We start from the raw sequence: 21,634 nt of genomic DNA on the forward strand, positions 1-21,634 counted from the left end.
GCTTTGTGTAGAAAAGAATTGATGTATGATCAGCTTGGTTTGTGATTGATATCAATGCTTATTGGTAATGCATTTCTTTCATATATTTCATTGTTCTGAATTGTGATAGTTCAATTCAAAGGCCTCTACCTCCTGCTACAAACCTTTTCTGATTAAAAGTTTGCGGAAGACGATTATTGATGGAATCTCATTAATTTGTATTTATCAGTGCACCAGTTATGACATTTAAGTTATAATTGTGAATACAATAAATAATATAAAAAATACATAAAACACCCCCCTTAACTTGTTCTCAAAACTCACTTTAGCAATTTAACTTTACGGGTGTTTATATATCTCCTAAACAACTTTCAAGTGAATTAAATATCACAAGGTGTGGGTTTGAAACCGACCTACGTCATTCAATTTTATGTTTTGCATTTACTCTTTTTGGCTATTACACGGATTCTCTTTTTAAAATGAACAATAAAATAAACTTTAAAAGGCACAGTAAAATAGACTTTGCATCAGTTGTCCTCTTTTTGCTATATGCAGAAATTTCTTTATAAAACTTGATTAATAAAAGAAAAGATAAAATAAACAACTAAAAAAAAAAGGAAAAAGAATCTTCCAACCTAAGCAAAAGAGACTCTCAGTTACTTCCACAAAACCAAATATATGCTCAAACCCAAATTTAGTTTTTCAAAAATATTTAGGATTCTAACTTTTGCCGCTGACCACCACTGCCACCGTCTACCGGACCGCCAACAAACGCCCTGCCGACTGGTGAGTTATATGTACAGTATTCTCTTTTTCCTCTTTTTTTTTTTTCCATTTGTTTGCCTATTTTAGTGTTTTAAGTGATTTGTTGCTTTTAAAATATATACTATATTGAATATCAATGCTCGTTCATTAGTTTGGCCGTTAATATCTATTAGCTTGAGGTCGTTGTCATGTCTCAAGTTTCCAAACCCACGAACCTCGAATTCTGGTTCCGTCTTTGATGATAGGTGGTTCCTCTAACATGACAACCGCCACCCACTAGTAACTCTAGCCGCTATTCATTTTAGTCCTACTCTTTCGCGTAATCAATTTTGTAAGTTCTCCGTTTATGATTTATGTGCTATCTATTAAGTAAAAGATTTACGTGACCGTGCAGAAATCTTCCATGCTCAAAGTCTGTCTTTTGTCTTTGCGATTTGTCAGGTACGTACGTCGTTTCTTATCATAGCACGCAGCTTTGCCAACATAACAATTTCTTTCCTAGCCTGGCCAAAACAGAACAAATTAAGATAAATAATTAGTGAAATAAAATAATAAAGAAAAGCTGGAGCCAAGGTGTTATATGATTCTATTTAAATTTAATTGCTTAGATGAGAGCAACTAAAAGGAACATACCATTAAGACAATACCACGAAAAAATATATTTTAGCAGACCCAACATCAATGTTTTTAAACATAGGAAAGAGGGCACAAAATATATATTACTCAATATCAAAGATTATTTACATTTCTTTTTCTCTAAAAACATTCGCTGGGTCGTAACAACCCCATAAAGAAATGATTTTGTTATCTATGCAGCTGAATTATATTGAATAGTTTCCCTTCATCTCATTTTATATGGTACACATTCCCTTTTGATATGTTCGGTAAAGATTGTCACTTTGTCAATTTTGGAAATTAAAAAACTAGTTTTTGTTTCAAAAAATGGTGAAAAAACCAAAATCATTAGAGAAAAGTATCTCACTTTTTGCAAGCGCCTGACCATTTGAATAGCTTGAAAATCTTTTTTATTTACCAATCATGCTGCTGAAAACATTTATAAGTTGTATCCTGTAAAAATTATAAATAGAAATTGAATCTATTAATGGTTCATTTTGCACACTGGTTAGGCTCCATCTGCAATGTGACAAAAGAAGAAAGGTTCTTTTACTATTTCAACACGTTTTATTCTTAACAATGAGCTTCGGTAGGACAGCACAAAACTATGTTAACTTTATATTTCTCAATTACTATAAATGCAGTCTTTAGTTCAAGCATTGTTCTTCAACTCTAAGCTATTCAATATTCTCTGCTTAGTTAAAAAGAAAATAAAGCTTGAAATGGATGCAAAGTTTACTGTGCTAGGGCTCCTTTTTGTAATTTGTTCAGCTGCTTTAGCATCTGATCATAGTCCACTTCAAGATTTTTGTGTAGCAGACTCCACAAACTCAGGTATAAGTTTAGCATATATGTAATCTGGTATAAGTTTAGCATATATCTAATCATATTTAATTGTCTTAGCTTTTTATGTTAACAAAAATATTTAATTAAAACTTGACAAAGTGATTCCCTACGTGTGTTATATACGATGGAGGTCATTCTCTAGGGATTTTCCGTAAAAAAGATAAATTTTCTAGTGTTTGATTATTAGAAAAGGACTTCCAATACTCATACATTACTATTAGTATTGATAATATTCTTAAATAATATTAGTTTTTCAACATAAAGACTTTTTTCCGGAAAAGTAATTTCACTGACCAACCGAACACCAGATTTATATTTTCATGGAAGACATTCTTTTCTAGAAAATATTTTTCATAGAGAATAACTTCCGATTCCATTTTTCACAAAGAATAACTTCCGTCGTACCAAATACATCCAAGTATTAAATATGGTGGTTGTACTTAATGAGGTGTGTGGCCCCTTAAGTAGTTAGAGAAAACACATTCTTATTATTTAGTTATATTGTTAACACGCCCCCTCTCGAGCGGGCCTGATTCTTTTTTCATGGGCTAAGTATATGTAGAATTGTTTATGATAATGAATGGCAATAATATTTGATCTTAAGACCTATTCTTGAAGTGTGTGACCATCTCAAGCTTGAGTTGTTAGAGAAAACAAATTTTATTTGTTTAATTATATTATATTCTCAACCGTACTCATAATGTTGGCAGTGCTTCTGAATGGCATGGCATGCAAGGATCCGAAGCCAGTAGAAGCAGATGACTTCTATTTGAGTGGGCTGCACTTAGCAGGGAACACATCAAATGCACTTGAATTTCGTTCGACCCTAGTATCTGTTGCCCAAGTTCCAGGACTCAATACTCTTGGCATTTCTATGGTGCGTTTAGATTTTGCATCAAACGGAGTAAACCCTCCACACACTCATCCTCGTGCATCTGAAACACTCGTAGTCATCGAGGGCTGCATTGAAGTTGGATTTATTACCTCCAGCCCCGAGAATCGTCTTATAACTAAAACACTTGAAGTAGGTGACACTTTCGTGTTTCCCGTGGGTCTCGTCCGTTTCCCGTGGGTCTCGTCCGTTTCCAGAGGAATGTAAGAGACGCGAATGCTTATGCAGTTGCAGCTCGTAGTAGCCAAAACCCTGGACTCATTTCTGTTACGAGTTCAGTATTTGGATCGAATCCAGCTATTCCAGTTGATATTCTTGCCAAGGCATTTCAAATTGATCGAAACACTACCGTTCTGATGCAGTCGCGCTTCTGAAAAAGATGTAGTATTTGGATTATCCGTGTTGTTTTGTTGCAATTTTTAAGTTCTTGTTTCTGTTTTGTTTAGCATAACTTTTATTCCGATCCATTTTGTGTTTGGTTAATGTTTTTGTTCGTGAATGAATGATAGAATCAGATATTCTGATGCAACCTTTTTGGGAAACAACATTTTATGATCCAATTCAACTTACTAGGAAATGTGTTTGAATTATCACGTTGTAGTAGTCTCTCTTTCTCATCGAACTTTGCCATCATTAAGGGTGTGTTCGGTATTGAGGAAAATGTTTTCCTGAAAAATAAGTGAATTTTTCTACTTATTTTCTCATGTTCGGTTGGTTAGTAGAAAACATTTTTCAGAAAATACCCACCTAAGCCCCACCAATCCCACCCCAACCCCACCATCCCACACCACACCCACCCCTACCCCTACAGCCCACCACCTATCCGTAACCAAATCCCACCCTCACCCAACCACCACTCTCGAACACACTTCATCTTCACCCACTCACTTACCCCCACCCCTACCCCACACCAAATATAACCACGCAAACTTTCCATTTTATAAATTTTCTATAAAGTAAAACTAAATATATGAAGTAGAAAATTCGGAAGTGGAGAGGGTAGGGTGGTGTAAAAAACCAAAAAAAAAAAATATTCAAGAAAAATTAATGGGGGGGAGGGGGGGGGGGGGGGGGGGGTTTGCAGGTGTAGAAAACCAAAAAAAAAATTCAAAACTTTTTTTTAAAACAAAATTATACAGTAATTTTATTTTGGAGGGGGGGGGGGGGGGGGGATGGGGTGTTGGTTCGCGGGGGTGGGAGGGTGGTGCAAAAACCCAAAAAAGAAACGATTTAAAACTTTTTTTTAAAACAAAATTAATTTTTTTGGGGCCGGGGTGGGGGGAAGGGAAGGTGGGGTGTTGGGTCGCGGGGGGTGGTGGTTGTGGGCGTGTTGGGTGGCCGGGGGGGAGGGGTGTGTAGAAAACCAAAAGGAAAAAAATTAATATTTAAAAAAAAAAATTGGGAGGCCGGAGGGGTGGGGGTTGGGTGGTTGGTAGAATGCCACTTGTGGACTTATTTTACCTACTTTTATTAGGAAAGTCATTTTCTCAATTTTTGAAGAACTTGTTTTCCTAAAGAAAATATTTTTCAAAATTTTTGACTAAACGAACATGAGAAAATTGAAAAACATTTTCCGGAAAATGTTTTCTCCATACCGAACACACCCTAAGCTTAGAATATTCTATTTTGTACGCTTCTGTAATTTTTTTCTCGTTTATGAAAGATGGAATCAGGTATTGTTTCTTTTAATATGCCATGGACAATCTTCTTTTATCCATTTCATAAAAAATAACATTCTTTTATCTTTTACTATTCTATGTTTCTAAAAGTATCGTATTTAACTTTTATTTTTTAAAATTTATTTATTTAAAGCTGTAAAGAGTATTAAAAGGAACAAATAACATATTAAGTTGATTAATATTCAGTGCGGTCCTTGAGGACAAATTAGCATGCAGGAGATTTTTGGATGATTGTGTGAAGTGCTTATAGTAAATACTATCAATGAGGACATAATTTTAAAAAATCATATAAATATTACCCTTCCATCAAAAGTTTAAATTTCTAAAAATGATGAATGTGAGTCTTATATGGTCAATTCAATTAAGGAAAAGATCATATTCCAGAAAAGTCCTCAAATGCTATATTGTGTCTTTTGAGGACTTTTGTGGGAATATTGTTATTATTGTAATTTCATTTTATAAATATTTATTTACTCTATTGAATAAATGGCATATAACTTCCAAAACACAAAATTTATTTGCGCAAACCTCAATTATGCAGATAAAGGACTTCCTGGGAGAACTAGCCAAAAAATAAGTGAGAGATGAAGGGAGACACATCAATCAAGGAAGCTGAAAGAAAAACCATATCAGACAGAGGGTTGAATCAAAGTAGAGTAAAAAAAGAAAAACTAGATGTTTTCTTTCCAACTGTCCAAGTCTTGGTAGATAGAGTTACCCATACCTCCAAGGCATTTTATTTTCGAAAGCTGTCTAAGAGCAGTAACATCATGATCTCATACACCAAGTTGATTACTTTTATTAACATCAGGTCAAATGGTACATATCAACATTCTGTACTTGGATCATCGGGCGTATTCACACCACAGAATCTAATTTGACAACATTTACCGACCCCAGAAAAATCACAGATTACTGAACCCTAAATCTTCAATCACTTTGGCTTTGTTACCACAAATGGTCCGACTTTTGGTACAGTTCTTCAATCTAGAAAGGCTTTGATACTAGGACTAAATGTTACCATATCTATATAGCACCACATTTATACTCATCGATCCAATGGAAGCAAATAAAAACCCTACTCCCTTCAACTAGGTGCATTTCACAGACATAGGAATCTTAACCCTTCGTCTATTGCATTTCACAGATAACCCTAGGTCGTCGTCGTCACACCAACAACAACATTGCTCACCTAGCAAATGAAAAATTGTGTCAGATATACTTACCTCCAACGAAGCACAAGGAAAAATGAATCAGACGTGAACAGTAAAATACATAAAGAAACAGAGTTTAAAATTAAAGAGACGCACCAACTTGCCACTTTCATCTAAAGACATAGGGTTCTGAACGACCACGGTTTGATTCTGTGAACGGGCTGTAGCCTAAAACAGATAAACAATGCTTCAGAAGTGAATCCTGGTTGGCCAAATCGCAAGCTGCAATGGTTAGCAAGACGCAGCAGATTAAGAACTCACTGTTGAAGAAGAGGGTCCTGCAGAGGATGTAGCACCATTAATAGAGGTGTGCACCGGAACTGGGACTCTTCCATCTCCGGCCTGCATGGAGATACATGGACACATTAAAACTGAAAATGAATCATAAGGATGTGAAAGGTAATAGCCTGCGTGATGATTAGTAATTGAAACCAAACTGGTTTCCAACACAGCTGAGAATAGCAAGGAGAATTAGACGAGTAATGCATTTACAGAACTAGTCTTCTGTGAGTCTGTGACATGAACTCTGAACTTATGCCAAGAGAAACAGAAAATCAATCAACAGATGTATAATTTCTCTGGTTTTGCAGTAACTGGTAAGAGTGCCTCCAAATTATGGGTCTCAAAGAGCAAACATGATTCAACTTTTACTTTCCAACATAACTTCGATAAAGACCACATTTTGACAGTGAAACCACTTCCCACCTTTCTTTATGTAATACCTCAATATGTCTCAAAAGATGTCAATCATGAGGTCTCGGGTTCAAACCCAGCAAAGGAGAAAAAAATCACTAGGTGATTTCTTCCATCTGTCCAAGCCATACTGGACACAGTTACCCGATACCTATAGGAGCTAGCAAGTTTCCCGTGAAATTAGTCTAGGTGCGCGCAAGCTGGCCCGGGTACCAACTAAACTATGCTTGGATCTTTTAGATAATATTTTATACCTTTCAACTGGCTCTCTTTTCTCTTCAAGCAGGGGTTCATGATAAGGAAGCCTGATCACTCAATTTTATTTTTAACTTCTGAAAGTTGGAGACAATGTTGAAGTTTTGTAAGACCCTAATACAAATGGGAATCCGGTCTATTATAAATGGATAGTTCGCACAGGTACGTTGTTTCTTCAAGGATCAACCACCACAAGATGCTACTTGATTAGTGATGGGTGGCAATACATCCGGACTTTTTGAGTTGCACCAAGAAATCTACTTGCCAAAGCCGAATTTTCTCCCTCCTGGTGGGAGATTTTATATTGGAATATCCTTATGGTAAAAGATTTTATATTGAAAAAAAAAAATTAGCTATTGTACTTATAGATTTCTGAGTAATTTTACATTTTTTATTTCATATTTATCTTTTAGATAGATTATGCCTTAGATTTTATCCCTTTTATTATCACTTGCCTAATTTGATTTTATTCGTATCTTTCGGTTAGAGTCCTAGAGATAAATTTAAAAAAATTCCTGACCTGTCCCCAGCTTTTCATATGTAAATATGACCTATATTACTTTTTGGGAGATACTTCCAAAACACGTGATAGTTTGATTAGGATATAAATTGTATCTTATTCTCTTTCTACTCCCTCGTTTCTTCCTTCTGATTCCCTCTGCCTCTCTTTCTATCTCGCTTCTGTATTCCTCTCTATTCTCTTTCTTATTCTTTCTCCCTTTTCTCCCACAGGCACACTAAAACATACATACAGAAACATTAAGCCATCAAAACACATTTCAACAAAGAATTTAAAAAAAGGACTATCATTCTCACATTAACGTGTGTGATATAATGGCATATGGCGCATTTAACTGATGGAGCTCCGCACGGATACATCAGCATAGTACGACAGTTTCCACAGTTGACATGAGCAAATTGGTTAGGACCTGAAGATCAAGAGAAAATTACAATTTGCACGGAAGTGCATAAAACCAAAACGAAGACAAATAAGAAAATGAAGATGCTGAGACAAAATCTTGAACAGAAACAACTCAACTAATTTAGCTCGGCTAAATCCTGTTATTTTAGTAAATGATAGCATTTGCAAACTTTTAAGTGCTAGTACCTATCAATTCAACAGAGATCACTATTTACATCTTAGTAACAATTCTTCACAAATTAATCCCAAAGAAAAAAAAAAGGTTCTTCACGTAACGATTAATACAACTGATGATACAAAAAAAATGCTCTGGTTATGGTTGTTATTAAAGCAACAACCCCCTCATACCTCCACACAAAAGGAAAAACCGTTTATTTTGTTTTGCACCCAAGGTTGTGACCTAATGTTAATGAAGTCAAAGGCAAACCATTAGGTCTCAGGTTAAAATCCTTGCAGAGGCAAAATTACTAGGTGATTTTTTCCTTAGAATGACTAAGCCAGGATAGTCGAAATGCACACAAGCTAGGCTAGACACCACTGTCATCCAAAAAAGAAACATTTCTTTGCAACTTCTATTTGTGCATATTTAATTTCATTATTTAAAAAGCATTGCATTCAACATTCATGTATATATTAGGTTATAGAAATTTAACATATTCATAGCATTACAAAAGCTGGTAACGAAAATATAAGACCACCATTTTTCTGTTAGTTACTTTATGGTATTTCTTAATACATTTCTTTTGCAATGCATACATAAATGTGCCTACCTAGTAATTGAAGGGGAGACTAAGTGCTATGGTAAGAGTTCTTGACGCGACACCAGGAGGTCAGCCAAGCCGTAAAAATAGCCTTTTGCAGAAAAGCAAGACAAGCCTGCGTACAATAGACCCAATATTGTCTAATGCTTCTCAGACCCTACACATAGTGGGCGCTTAGTGCGCTAGCTATCTCTTTTTGTATATTTTATGTGAATTCAAAAGAAATTAGCATATATAGTGTAGCGTTGGAACATCTACTCATTGATTGCATACATAAGAACACATATTTATAGTAATACACATTTCCTAAAACATATAGCATTATGTTGTCTAGATTACTTGTACCATATTATGCACATTAAACTTGTTTCGTTTTTTATTTAGTAGTTCTTTATACTAATAAATTTGATATCCTATAATTGTTTTCGGGAAACATGTACATCTTATAGATCTTCATTTCCTATTATTTTTAACCTTTTTATGTAAAGAGAAAATATGTAGACCAACACTGTTATATAGGAGTGATGTTGGGCAGCTGAAGTCCAACACATCCACAAAATGAGTTGTCGCAGAAATGTGGATGTAAAGATGGAGGTTCGGTCAAACAAGAATAGACAAGATCATAAATGACCAGATTCACGAAAAGTTCCAAGTAGCATACATCGAGGATAAAATAAAAGGTCTCTTGAAATGGTCTGGTCATGTCTTATGTCGACCGCCAGATGCACGAAACTGTAGTAAGTGAAGATGTTAAATGTGACGAGGTAGACCTAAAATCACTTGGAAGAAAGTTGTCTCGAAGGATCTATAGTCTCTTGGGATCCATGCAAACTTAGCGAAAGATAGTGCACAATATAAGAAAAGATCTATATAGGCGATACCTAATAGTTGAGAATATGTTCTAGTCATGTTAGCACTTTTACTTTACATCCTATGTTTTTCTAGGGGTTGTTTAGCCTTTCAAATATTTATACATCGCTAGAAAACATAATGAACTTCTATTACTTTTTTACTTTACTTTTATTATTATTACATTCATTTTGAATAATATTGACTTGAGATGAATTTATATGTGGTAACAATTCACACAGCCGACCGCAACTTGTTTGGGACTAAAGTATAATTATTGTTGTTGTAGTTGTAAAGTGAAAATATGCAAATACCCACAAATAAAAGCAATAGAACAAGGAGAGGAACTGGTGAAAGAAAGGAGTTTAATTTTAGAAACTTTGGCAAACATCAACTTGTTGGAAAATGCTTATAAAGATTTGGTAGAGACAAATACAGGCTATAAACCTGTAGTAACATCTAATTGGGGAGAAGATGAAGGACTGTGGACTTCAAGTAAAATAAGCCCCCACATAAAGTGTACTAAGCATATCCCAGAATACTGGGAAGTCAATATTTCATTTGCTCCCATTTTATGTTTTTATCTTTATCAGTATCAAATATAAGTTTCATTTATGAAATGTACCAAATTAGCTAGTTTCCAATAAACTAAGTATCTAATATATGAAATAAATTTTAAATCATTTGGTATACCCACTTAACTAGTTATCAATAAGCTAATATACTTAGGATCGTTTGGTTCTTGTACCAGAAAAGAAAGGCTCATCTTATTCACATACTAATTATGTGGGGATTATAACGCATGCAGTGTTTATTCGGTCAATAATAACAAAGTGATTGTTATGCGGTGAACAAAAATGAAAGGATTGTTATGCAGTGAATAATAATGTAGTAATTCTTATAAAGTGAACAATATACATGGAATGTTATGCAGGGATAACTTATTTAAGGGCATGTAGGTCTTTAAATATATTTACTCTTGTATTGCTAATACATATTTTTTCCACATTCTATCCCGTGTTAAAAAAACAAAGATTCCTGCATAACTCTTTTTATCAGTGGATTCCTGCATAACTTAATGCAGATATTATTTAATATTGTCAACTATACATAGCATTAGTTGTGCGTGAATTACGTTGCATTAGTTATGTTGGGATTATTTTCTTAACCCCTCCAACCAAACACCGTACTATTTTATGTGAGATTATATGCTGAGATATTTTTCCTAATCCCTTAAACCAAGCGACACTACTACACTTTGTAGGAGAAAAAACATATGTTGGTATAACAAACAAAAAAAACATATGTTGGAAAAAATGAAGACATGCAAAGGAAGTAAGAATATATGGTATACCATTCCGATTATATCCAACTGACATAATGGAGACAGGACACAGAGATGTTTCGAAGGGATTTTCACTCCAATTCAGAAACAGAAGCATGCAGTCTTTAGCTTTTTGGTGTCACTTTGCGGTTTTTATTGGCTCTCCCCATTATTTTTTAATTCTTATAAAATGGCAGCTAATACCTTTTTGCTGTACTTCGCAAGTATGCTCTGGATACTAAATGCACAAAATATGCTCTGGATACTAAATGCACAAAATTACTTACCTTATCAAAAAGAATTGTTAATCAGACTGTGAATCCTTAATTTCTAAAGGAAAAGGTAAAAATTCTGTACCCGGCACAAGGTTCACCGTATGACAACAGGCGCATCTCACACTAGTTGCCCCACGTGGATGCATCAATAAGGTGCGACAGCCTCCACATATTAGTTGAGCCATTTCCATTCCTGCATAAAGGGCAGAATTTAAGCAACATCAGAAAAATGGAAAAGCTGAAGGCATACAGAGTGCAGCGAACAGCAGCAAAGCTGTGTCATCTGCGACTGTTAGCAATCAGATGATACATAGTTCCTCACCGTGGTAGTCAAATCAGTTTTTTTTTCTCTTTTCGGGATTTGTGGGAAGGGATGCAATAATTTTTCAGAAGTAAAGATAGTGCTCAAAGGCAACACCTGTTACCCATCCAATGGTACTGTAAGGAATTGCTTGATTAATGAAAAAAGAGAAGAAAAGCTCATTGGTTAGAGAGAATTTTCTCCTATTCCAGTCCCCAAGGATGGCTCGAGTGTTTGAGATATATGAGCAACAACCTGGAGAATCTTGGTCCAAATTCTAGCTATAACAGTTGTTGTGAGTCTATCTCCAACCTTAGTAAGTAAGATCATCTGGCAGATGTGCTTGTCGGTTATAGGCTTATAACAGCCTGATAGATTAAATTGAGGTGTGCTCAAACTAGCCCTGATGTCACGGCCCCGCCGTAAAATTTAAAAAGATTTTAATCCCACTCCATGGTTTTAATCACAGACCCCATTATTATATTACTTTGTTTCCATGGTTTATTTGTTATCTCATTCTCATCCTGTTTTGAATTGCTTGTTCTTGTGCCGAGGGTCTATCGGAAACAGCCTCTCTACCCTCCCAAGGTAGGGGTAAGGTCTGCCTACACTCTACCCTCCCCAAACCCCACTTTGTGGGATTTCCCTGGGTATGTTGTCGTATTTTAATCCCACTCCAACTTTATTACAGGGAAGTACTTGTCAAAAATAAGTCTTGGAAAAGATATCTTATAAAGAAAAAGTTAAACAACCACTTTCTTCTCAACCTTGGTTTTAAAAAACGTGCAATAAAATTATTTTCCTTTCTTGCTTCACTTCTCTCAAGAAAGACATTTCTGAACTACTTTCCCTATCTCCAAATTGAGCCAAGAGAAAACATGCTCCCTCATAGAATTAATGGAAAGAACGTAATGGAAAATGCATTTGCTGGACAAACAAAGGAAAAGATATAAAAAGGGGAAAAACGAACTATTACTTACCCTCAAATCCTATAGATCCCAGTTGTTCTTGCTAACTAGGTCTCTAAAAGAATTGCTAAACATGGAACTGCAATGTCTACCTTAATATAAATCAGACCAAACCCATGGTTAAATTCGCCTAGCCAACCAAAACCAATTAAAACCCCAGGTTTAATAATTTTCAATTTTGGGATCATTTCACAGATGTGCACCTATGAGATTCAACTTGTCCGCAAGTAGAGGCTAATGAAACTACCTTTCAACCCACCTACGTCATTTTTAGTTTTTATTTAATGGATGGAAGCTAAAAAAGCAAGATGAAGCAATACGTCGTAACCTGTTGGTGGACTTCATTTTGTTTGCTTGTACTATTAAATGGTGGATGCTAGTAATCTTCTTGACTTTGTGGCATGATGATGATTTGATAGTTGATGCAAATGAAAAGGAAGAGAACATTCAATAGGAAATGGCTGAAGCTTTGAAACATGTCCAAATGGAATAGGCTAAAAAGCTTTGGGCCTGCATTTTCAATCAATCTTCGGCTGCTCAATGCCGCTTTTGATGCAACTCATAAGGAGTCTTCAGCTTGAGTCAAGCTCTTGGGTCATTTCATTCTCATAACAGAGTTACTGCAGCACAAGACATACAAGTTGCTGTCTTTGCGTCACTGACAAAGAAAGAATTATTTAAGTCAGAGCCTGTAGAGGACCGACTCATACTCTCCAAAGCACTTAACCTGTGGACCACCTGACATTGGACCAGGAGATTTCTCGGTTACTAAAAATATTTATTTAAATTCTCTAAAGACACTAAATCTAATCCGCTAAATTCCATTCAATTAAGTCAATAAGCTTTGATTGGCACAAATTGTTGGTACCTTCTTCATTGTAAAGCCATGTGTATTTTTAACATTTAATCCGGGTAAATTACGACCCTAATGTTGTGTTAAAAAATATATTTGAAAGTGTAAACATAGCTCCGGAGTGATATTGGAGTGTTGGGGATTATATATCTCATATGTAGCGAGGTTTGGCAGATGTTTGGATAAATTGAGAAGTAGTATCATGAATGAAACGGAAAGGGCAAACCACAACGAAGGGAACAGTAGCCCAGGACTATCCTGGCCACGTGCTCACCAGGCGAGGAGGGTTTCTAGGGCCAAGGGAAGGCCTCCCTGTTAGCTTGCTTAGCGAAAACAGAAAGAGTCCAAGGGCCCTCGGCTTTTCCATATAAGGTGAGGAGGAAATTTTGAGAAAGAAAATTCAGGAGCCAAAAACTTTGACAAACAGTAATGAGAGGCTAATGACGAGCTTATGGCAAGAAGCTAGGCTTGGCTAAAATTGGATCCTTGCAAGGCAAGGAAGTGACGAGAAGCTGGTCTTTGCGAAAAGAAGTCTCGCCAAACGGGACTTTGGTGAGAAGGGATAGGATCAAACGTTTTGAAGAGGAATAGCTCCGGCATTAATGCCCAGTAAGCCTTTTTTTTATTAGGTAAATATTTTCATTAATCACAAGGCCAAAGTCGGCCGGATAAAAGAAGTATACCAAAAAATAAAGAACCTACAAAAAGACATAATTTTCTACAAATGACGCCCAATCCTCTTTGCAACCCAGAACTACATGGATGCACCAAAAATAAATATGGGATAGGAGACTACTCCTCAACTGCCAAAAACTCAATTCTACCCTGTTAGGATCAGGCTACTCCTATGCACCCAAAGAATCTGGTTCTTAGAGCAGTTTGTGTAAGAAGGTCATCATAATATAAAATCAACACAAGAATTTTCACTTGGAAAACTCCTTGCTCAAGGGAGTCAAAAACCACGACCGATCTCTTATAAGATTTACCTGAATCTCTCTATTAAATCTGGAACCTTGTAAAGGTTACACTTAACCTAAGGACCTGTTCCTTGAGCAGTCAACCTATGACAACAATTTAACCAACGAACACCTATTACACAATACTTGAAAAGGTAGATAGATGGAACCACATTAGAACCAAACTATGACAAACTAAAGAACTTGATGATAATTTCTTCATAAGCTCGGGCTCTTCATCATCTAGAAGTTGGCTTTCTAAGACAAAGTGTTGACTGTTGACTACACTCACTTTTAGTGTCTCATTGGAATGTTGTGATCTGTGGTTGTGGTTAAGCTCCAAAGCTTGATCATGCTGTGCTTATATAGAAGTAGTTGCCGCTCTTTAATAACTGAATCCAACCAAGTTTTTGTTTCATTAATAGTACCCGAATATCAAATCTCGTTTCACTGGATCTTCCTTCTTTCTATGTATGCGCGTCGGCCAAGTCTTCAACTTCAAAGCTAATTCCATGTTGATCAACTTATGGTACTTTATGGAAATATTACCATAACTTGAAATTCAACTCTTCATCGAATAGAAATCAGTCAATATTCCGTCTTCTCTAACGTCAGTACGAAATATCTTTTCAGTCTCTATAGTACGGATCAGTTCCTTTGAGTAGTTTCTTAGTTGATATGACTGCATCACTGAATCCTTTGGAGATCTGTTTGTATATCTGGTTATTCAATAAATCCTTCCTTACGTCTCCCTTGATTGTCATTGGGTACATTATTTGTCAAATCTTCAAAACTTTATTATAAGGTCATAATCCATCATTGAGCCAGCAGCTACTCAAAATAGACCTTCCAAAGCCCTCATATTTCTCTCTCTCCCCATCCACATCAATACCGTGGGAACAACATTCCATGCCTTGCACTTTCTCCTGCTTCTTCCCAGCTTTTTGAAAGCACAACGCAAAGTAAGCCATCAATAGTCATTTATGATAGATCTCTATTTATTACAAGATGTAACACTACCATGGATTATAAAATTCACCAAAAACTCAAGAATCCTCGAGTTTCACAAGATTATTAAATAACTTGAAAATTTTCTAGGTTTTCTTCAAGAGGTAATTTCTTGCCTTTTCCTTCCATCGTGATGAAAAAATGATATCATGAAGGTATCAAGAGTTGAAAACATTATTAGAATTATGGATTAAGTGAACTCTAGAAACGAGTATTCTTGAAAAGGTATTATCCAGGGGAATTTAATTGAAAAAGTATCCTACTGACCCCAATGATTAGGAATTATCATGTGGTAGATCATTAAATATGAACTAACAGATTAATGGAAGAATAAGGAATCCATGAACCATAAATGGGTATTTTGTATTCCGTTGGTTATTGGAAGTGAGCCGGTCAATGCAGATTAAGTTTTGTTGGATGCTTGGACGTCTTTTGGATTATATTGAAGAGCATAGACGAGGTAAGTTGAGATGTACCTCCCTTCAAGGCATTTTATAAAAAATGCATGACTTCCAAATTCATAAAAAATGCTTGACATGTTAGTATGCGTGAGCGATCCATCTTACCATGTTTTGAATGAATTGTGTATGTTATGTACATATTTGTACCTTATGTTGGCTAGATTTAATCTTAAGATTGAAGATGGCACTTTCTTTTTTTGATTCGTGAGATTGAAGATAGGACTTATGACATATTTCTACATGGTTTGTGATTTCCTTTTGAATATGATGAACATGTTTATGTTAAAGGCTCATGCTTTACTTGATTTAAAAAAAATGTGATTTGTTTTCAAGTTCAAATATTAAAATTGAAGTTTTATATTATAAGTAGTCTTAAATGAGTCATGGGCTAAATATGCCAAAATTTGAAAGTTTAACGGACCTAAAGATGGTTACATGTTCAAGTTACACGGTCTCAGGATAACCTTAGAAATTGAGAGGATATTCATTCCCTAAGGTGGAAGCATTTATCTAGAAACTATACGTGCTGGTGTAGGATACTAGTTAGATCCATTTTTAAACGGCGGCTACTCATACCGTTCCAAAACGAGGGATTTTTTTGTGCTAGCTCTTATCATCGACACCATACGACATTATGGCAAGACGGCCTTGTCGATTGGGTGTACACATGGCGTAGTATGCTATGTCAGTGTCTATAGGGATTCCCGGTTAAAGAAATGTTATGTTTAGTTATATTAAAATTTAGTAGTACAATTTTCAAATTTTTATTGCTTTCAATAAATGGATCTTATGAAATGTTTTACGTTATTTTGCTATTTATGCTTTACCCAGGTTTCAAAGTATCGTTTCAACCTTATGGGGCGGAGTCCGAAATATTTACGAGTTAGGTATCGTCTACTTTAGTTTTCTATTTTGATAAGCCCACCTCTATCATCTGCAGGAGCTAGTTTAGATCCTTCTTCTTTTGTTGAACCGTGACATATCCCGTGTCATATGCCCATGTATATTCACAAAGGTTCAATGATACTTTTTGTGGGAGGTCTAATGGGATTCATTATTCTGCTTTCTCATGTTCATGATGATGATCCAGTTCTATGTTATGTTTTGGCTATGTAACCTAACTTTGATTTCCGCTATGATGAGGTTACTAAGCCATATGTTTGTCATAAATTTTCCAAATGTTCATGTTATGCATTGAAATAGATAGACAGGTCTATGTGGTCTTCTCCGTGCAAGTTAACGGCATCGGTGCGTGTCATATTCCTCCTTACCTGGGGAGTGACATTCACATTAGAACCCTGAGGACAGGGGCGGACCCACCCTATGCCCAGGGGTGTCATCCAACACCCCTTTGTCGAATTGTTTTTGTATATATATATATATATATATATATATAATCTGAAAAGCCGTAATACATGTACAAATAAAATAAATGACAGTGCTTACACAAATGGAATGTGTTGGTCCGCTGGTTTAGTGCCTGGATTGTTGAGTGATCTACCCGTGTTCGAGCCTCAGCAAGTGCATTAATCTGGCCTATTTTCAGTTTTTTTTTATACTAATTGTACTTAAAAAATAAAGGTTGCTAGCGCCTAGCTGGGTTCGAACCTGCAATTTCCTATATAGTTAGAGAAAACAAAACCAGCCCGACTAGGATTCAACCTAGGTGAAATATTAGAAATTAAATACTTTTATATATCATTTATTTCTTTGTTTATTTTTTTAAATGTCGACACCGCTTACAAAAATTCCTGCGTACGCCACTGCCTGAGGAGGGCCTTAGCCTGAAGGAAAGAGTAGCCAAGTGGTGCAGATGTAAATCTATTGAAGCTTTCCTACCTAAGTTCATATTCTTCTTCTCCCACTTGCTTGATGTAGAACTCAAGAAGAGAAAAGAGGCATTTTTCAGCTCCATTACCCTTTTCCTCTTGGGAAATAAGTGTTTAACTAAGAGGTCGAGCCCCATTCTTTAGCTTATGCGCTTCTCTTTATGTTTGAACATCTTTCTTACTAAAAAATTTCTTAGCATATTAGATTTCTTGTTTTCTGGCTAGTATAAGTGAAGAAAGTTAGCTCTCGCACTTCGGGACTTCCCTATCTTACAAATGCAAGATTTTAGTTGATCACTAAACAGCACATGCTAATACATATATCACCAACATTCCCTGTGAACTGTCTACAGCTGATCACTTATCAATTTCACCTAAAGGCTTGACCTATTGTATCTAAAAAAATCCTTATCAGGACTAGTTTACAAGTAGTAATAAAATCCACATGTTTTTTATTCCTCCTAGAAAAATATAATAAATTTACGTCCAAGTCCTTTAATATATTTGACTAACATTAGCTTGAACACCAAACACACTGTTTTCTTTTCCCTATTTTTTTTTCCTTGTTGGGAAAGGGGAGGAGACAGGAGGGAATTCCATCACCAACTTCATCCATGCGCAGTCGTGCATGTCAGCTCATATGATATTTTCTTGAGGGAATTCCACCACCAAATTCCAAAAGATGAACTTATAGTTTTGAGATATTACTCTTTGTTCTTTTTTCATCAATGGCTACCACCAACTATCACCACCAAACGAAGTAGAAATTGAAATACTATCAAAAGAGAAGGCACAGGATCAGCCCAAGTGTCAAATAAACTTGTGTTGTGTGTTGTTATGAGAAAACATGGATAATATAATAGAGCAGAAAGGAGAGATACCAGGAGGTGGGACAGGGGTGAGGGCATTGCACACTGCACAGCAGACATTAGTAGCACCTCTGGGATAAAGAAGAATTGTCCTACACCCACTGCACACCAATTGACTCTGCATAGCTGCACTCCAAATCAAAACCAAATATTCATACCAATCCTACCGTATAAAACTAATGTTTGACTCTGAGTTGCCAAATTACACAAATCAAACAAAATTCATTGGCTGAACTGATCAAAATATACAACAACATACCCAGTGTGATCCAAGTGGGGTCTGGGGAGGATAGAGTGTACGCAATTCTTACCCCTACCTCGTGGAGATAGAGGTTGTTTTGGATAGACCCTCGGCTCAAGTAACGCATATCAAAGCAGTTTGAAAAAAGAAATACCGGAATGGAGGAGACATGACAACAAATAAGGAAAGCAATACATAGCATTCAGAAAATAAAAACAGTAACAATAGCGAAATAATGTGATAACCGAAGCACAAGAAACCCAGGTGGTAATAAAAATCGAAGAACAAGAAACTACGAGAATAGTGTTAATACTACTGGTACGAAGGTAGAAACAGGTACGATAGATACGATGCTCGAAACTACAGCCAAGCCTATCCTGCAGAAAAGCGAGACAACGCTCAACTAACTACTAACCTTCTACCCTAATCTGCGATCTCCATACTCTCCTATCTAAGGTCATGTCGTCGATAAGCTGAAGATGCGTCATGTGCTGTCTAATTACCTCGTCTCAATACTTCTTCGGCCTACCTCTACCCCTGCTCTACTTTTTACATGTCCAAACCATCTCCGATATCGTCATTCCTTATCTTATCTCTCCTGGTATGCCCAAACGTCTCTCTCAGCATCCTAACTAATCTTAATATGTAACTTTTAACTACTTTTCTTCAATCTAGGCCCAAAAATATCAAGCACTGTCCTCAACAATTCTTCAATACTTTGGGCTTCAAAGAATTGCAATCCATAAATTCATCATGCTAAGATTCTCAAACACCAAGCAAATAACCACATTTCATCAACCAAACAGTCTATTAAGCTTATTTATTTATCAAATATACCCCAGTTTTCATATCCATAAATTGAAGAAAAGCAATTCTTACCAGTCTAGGAAGAAGAAGAAGGGCCAAACAAATTCGGTGATGTATCCACACAACAGCAGAATTGGCGATAAGGGGAATCTCCCAATTTTCTGGAAAATTGTGAATTAAAAAATTCGAGGAATGGGAATTTATAGATTTGGTAATCTTATCGGAATTTGTGTATTCTGTTTCTTTCTTCTTTGTTTTATTATTGTGACTAACATCTTCTTCTACGCTTTAAATATTCATTGAAAAGATGTTTTTTTGACTTTTATGGGCTTTCATTCGGAAAGTTCTTTTCTTTTCCTTTGTCCAACCAAAGAACTTTCCAGACACGACCTGGGTCGCCCCACTTGTTTCATTATTTTACAAATTATTGATTTTTAAACAAAAAAAATTCATAAATAGATAAGCAATTTAGCCATAAAAATCAAATTCCTCCTCCAATTTCAACAGTGATGTTTTCTTCCTCATATTATTTTATCCTCTATTTTTTTTATCAACATCTGTCTCTCTTTTATTTACTTTTCTAATGTCATAATATTTTTCTCTTTTCTAAAGTTTATGTTATGGATTTAGTTATATAATAGATAAATTTTATTTTCAAATAAAAAATAGTGGGGTGGAATTAAGCATTGTGTTGGGAATGTCAGCACAAGGTTGGTTATCTATGAGCGAGAGATGAAATGAGTCACTATCGACACTTACCTATTTTGGGAGGATTTTGGGTCAGTTTGTGTGGCTATTGGTGATATTCGGAAGATCACACATTTTTTTACCGGACCAGACTTGCTCATGCAATGCTAGGTGGCTTATGGATATATTACTAGAGAGATTTATGATTATATAAGTAGCCCATTTTTTCACCAGATTCGTTGGAGTGACAGCTCTCGGTGGAGATATGACATGTCTATCGGGTCTAATGAGTTATACAGATACTCAACGATGTATTGGGGATGTATGAATGAATATGGGAAACCTTTGGAGTGATCAGTTGTTTTCTACAGATTTAGCACAACGAGATAATTACTAGGTTCGCAAATCATGTCATTTGAATATTTATGTGGTATTAGATGTCGGTTGTTGACTTGGTAGCTTTGGCTGATGAAATGAAACTAACAAATATGGAATTAGCGCAATCAGCCTCGGATAAGGTCAATTTCTTATAGAAATGCGCAAAATTGGCTCAGAACAAGTAATAGTTCTTTTCTCAAGAGGAAGTCATGATTTAGACTTACAGTGTGTGTCAATCTATTTTCTAAGGTTCATGGTACCAATAATGGTCTTGGAGAGTGAAAGAAAGAAAATTTGAAAATTAGGGTATTTTATCGGTAGATGTTTAGAAATGGATTGCGACTGTAGTAAATAGATTGTGGTGGTATTTGTTATATCAAGAAACTACATCCGGGAGTATGATTCAAATTAGAATCAAGTATTTCAGACGGAGACAGTTCAAATAAATGAAGATTGGTTGTTTGAGGAAGTTTCAGATATGAATAATGGAGAAACGGATTAGTGAGCTAAGTTAAAAGAGGATTCCAAGGATAAAGTAAAAAAGTGGAGCTATCTGTATAATTTTTATTTGAGGATGCTAACGTGAGGTTTGTAACGGGTATTTATAGTTGCTTGACAGTATTTGTACTAGTTCTGTTATATCCCGTATTTTGAACGTTTGGATATTTCAAAGTCGTCGTGGGAAGTTAAGGACGAAACCATTTTCGAAAACTATATTAATGCACAAGTTGTTACGAATATTACTTATGACCATTATTAGTATGAAAATATTGTGAGAGGCTAAGGGCAAAAAGAGAAATTTGCAAAGTGATCAATGGAAGTAATGTGGGAACGTAGGGGCAAAATGGTAATTTCACAAGGAGGTCATAAAAGGGGCCATGTTGGCCGAAAATAGAAGGAAAATATGCATGTGGACAAGCTTGCATGGCAAGAAGGGTTTAAGTCATCTTTTTTTAAATTTTCAAGAAAAGTAAAGAAAAAAGAAGAGTCTTCTAGAGAGGGGCATGTGCCCCTCACATGCTTGAATTATATGCATATATATATATATATATATATGAGTGCCTAACTAATTCAAGACAAGAGAAAAGGAGAGCAACACAAAAAAATAAAAAGGGGAGGGGTTCGGCTAGGGGCTGGCCGAAACCAGCCCCTCAAATTTGATCATGGGGGATTATTTTCTTTTAGTTTTCTTGCTATGTGGAAGGTT

The 21,634-nt window shown here is 35.8% G+C and overlaps 1 protein-coding gene and 1 pseudogene across 1 annotated transcript; one reads left to right on the top strand and one right to left on the bottom strand.

Moving 5' to 3' along the window:
* The first annotated feature begins 304 nt into the window (after positions 1-304).
* Positions 305-3,615, top strand: LOC132599764 (putative germin-like protein 2-3; annotated as a pseudogene).
* Positions 3,616-5,552: 1,937 nt separating this feature from the next.
* On the bottom strand, positions 5,553-19,753 carry LOC132644391 (protein LSD1-like). Its single transcript, XM_060360981.1, has 7 exons — positions 19,435-19,753; positions 18,327-18,440; positions 11,152-11,262; positions 7,755-7,867; positions 6,252-6,332; positions 6,087-6,158; positions 5,553-5,968 (listed from the first exon to the last, which is right to left on the bottom strand). The coding sequence occupies exons 2-7, from the start codon at positions 18,436-18,438 to the stop codon at positions 5,930-5,932; spliced, it is 528 nt and encodes a 175-aa protein (XP_060216964.1). The 5' UTR covers positions 18,439-18,440; positions 19,435-19,753; the 3' UTR covers positions 5,553-5,929.
* Between the last annotated feature and the right edge of the window lie 1,881 nt (positions 19,754-21,634).

Source organism: Lycium barbarum, chromosome 6 (assembly GCF_019175385.1).
Source record: "Lycium barbarum isolate Lr01 chromosome 6, ASM1917538v2, whole genome shotgun sequence".
Classification (NCBI taxonomy): domain Eukaryota; kingdom Viridiplantae; phylum Streptophyta; class Magnoliopsida; order Solanales; family Solanaceae; genus Lycium; species Lycium barbarum.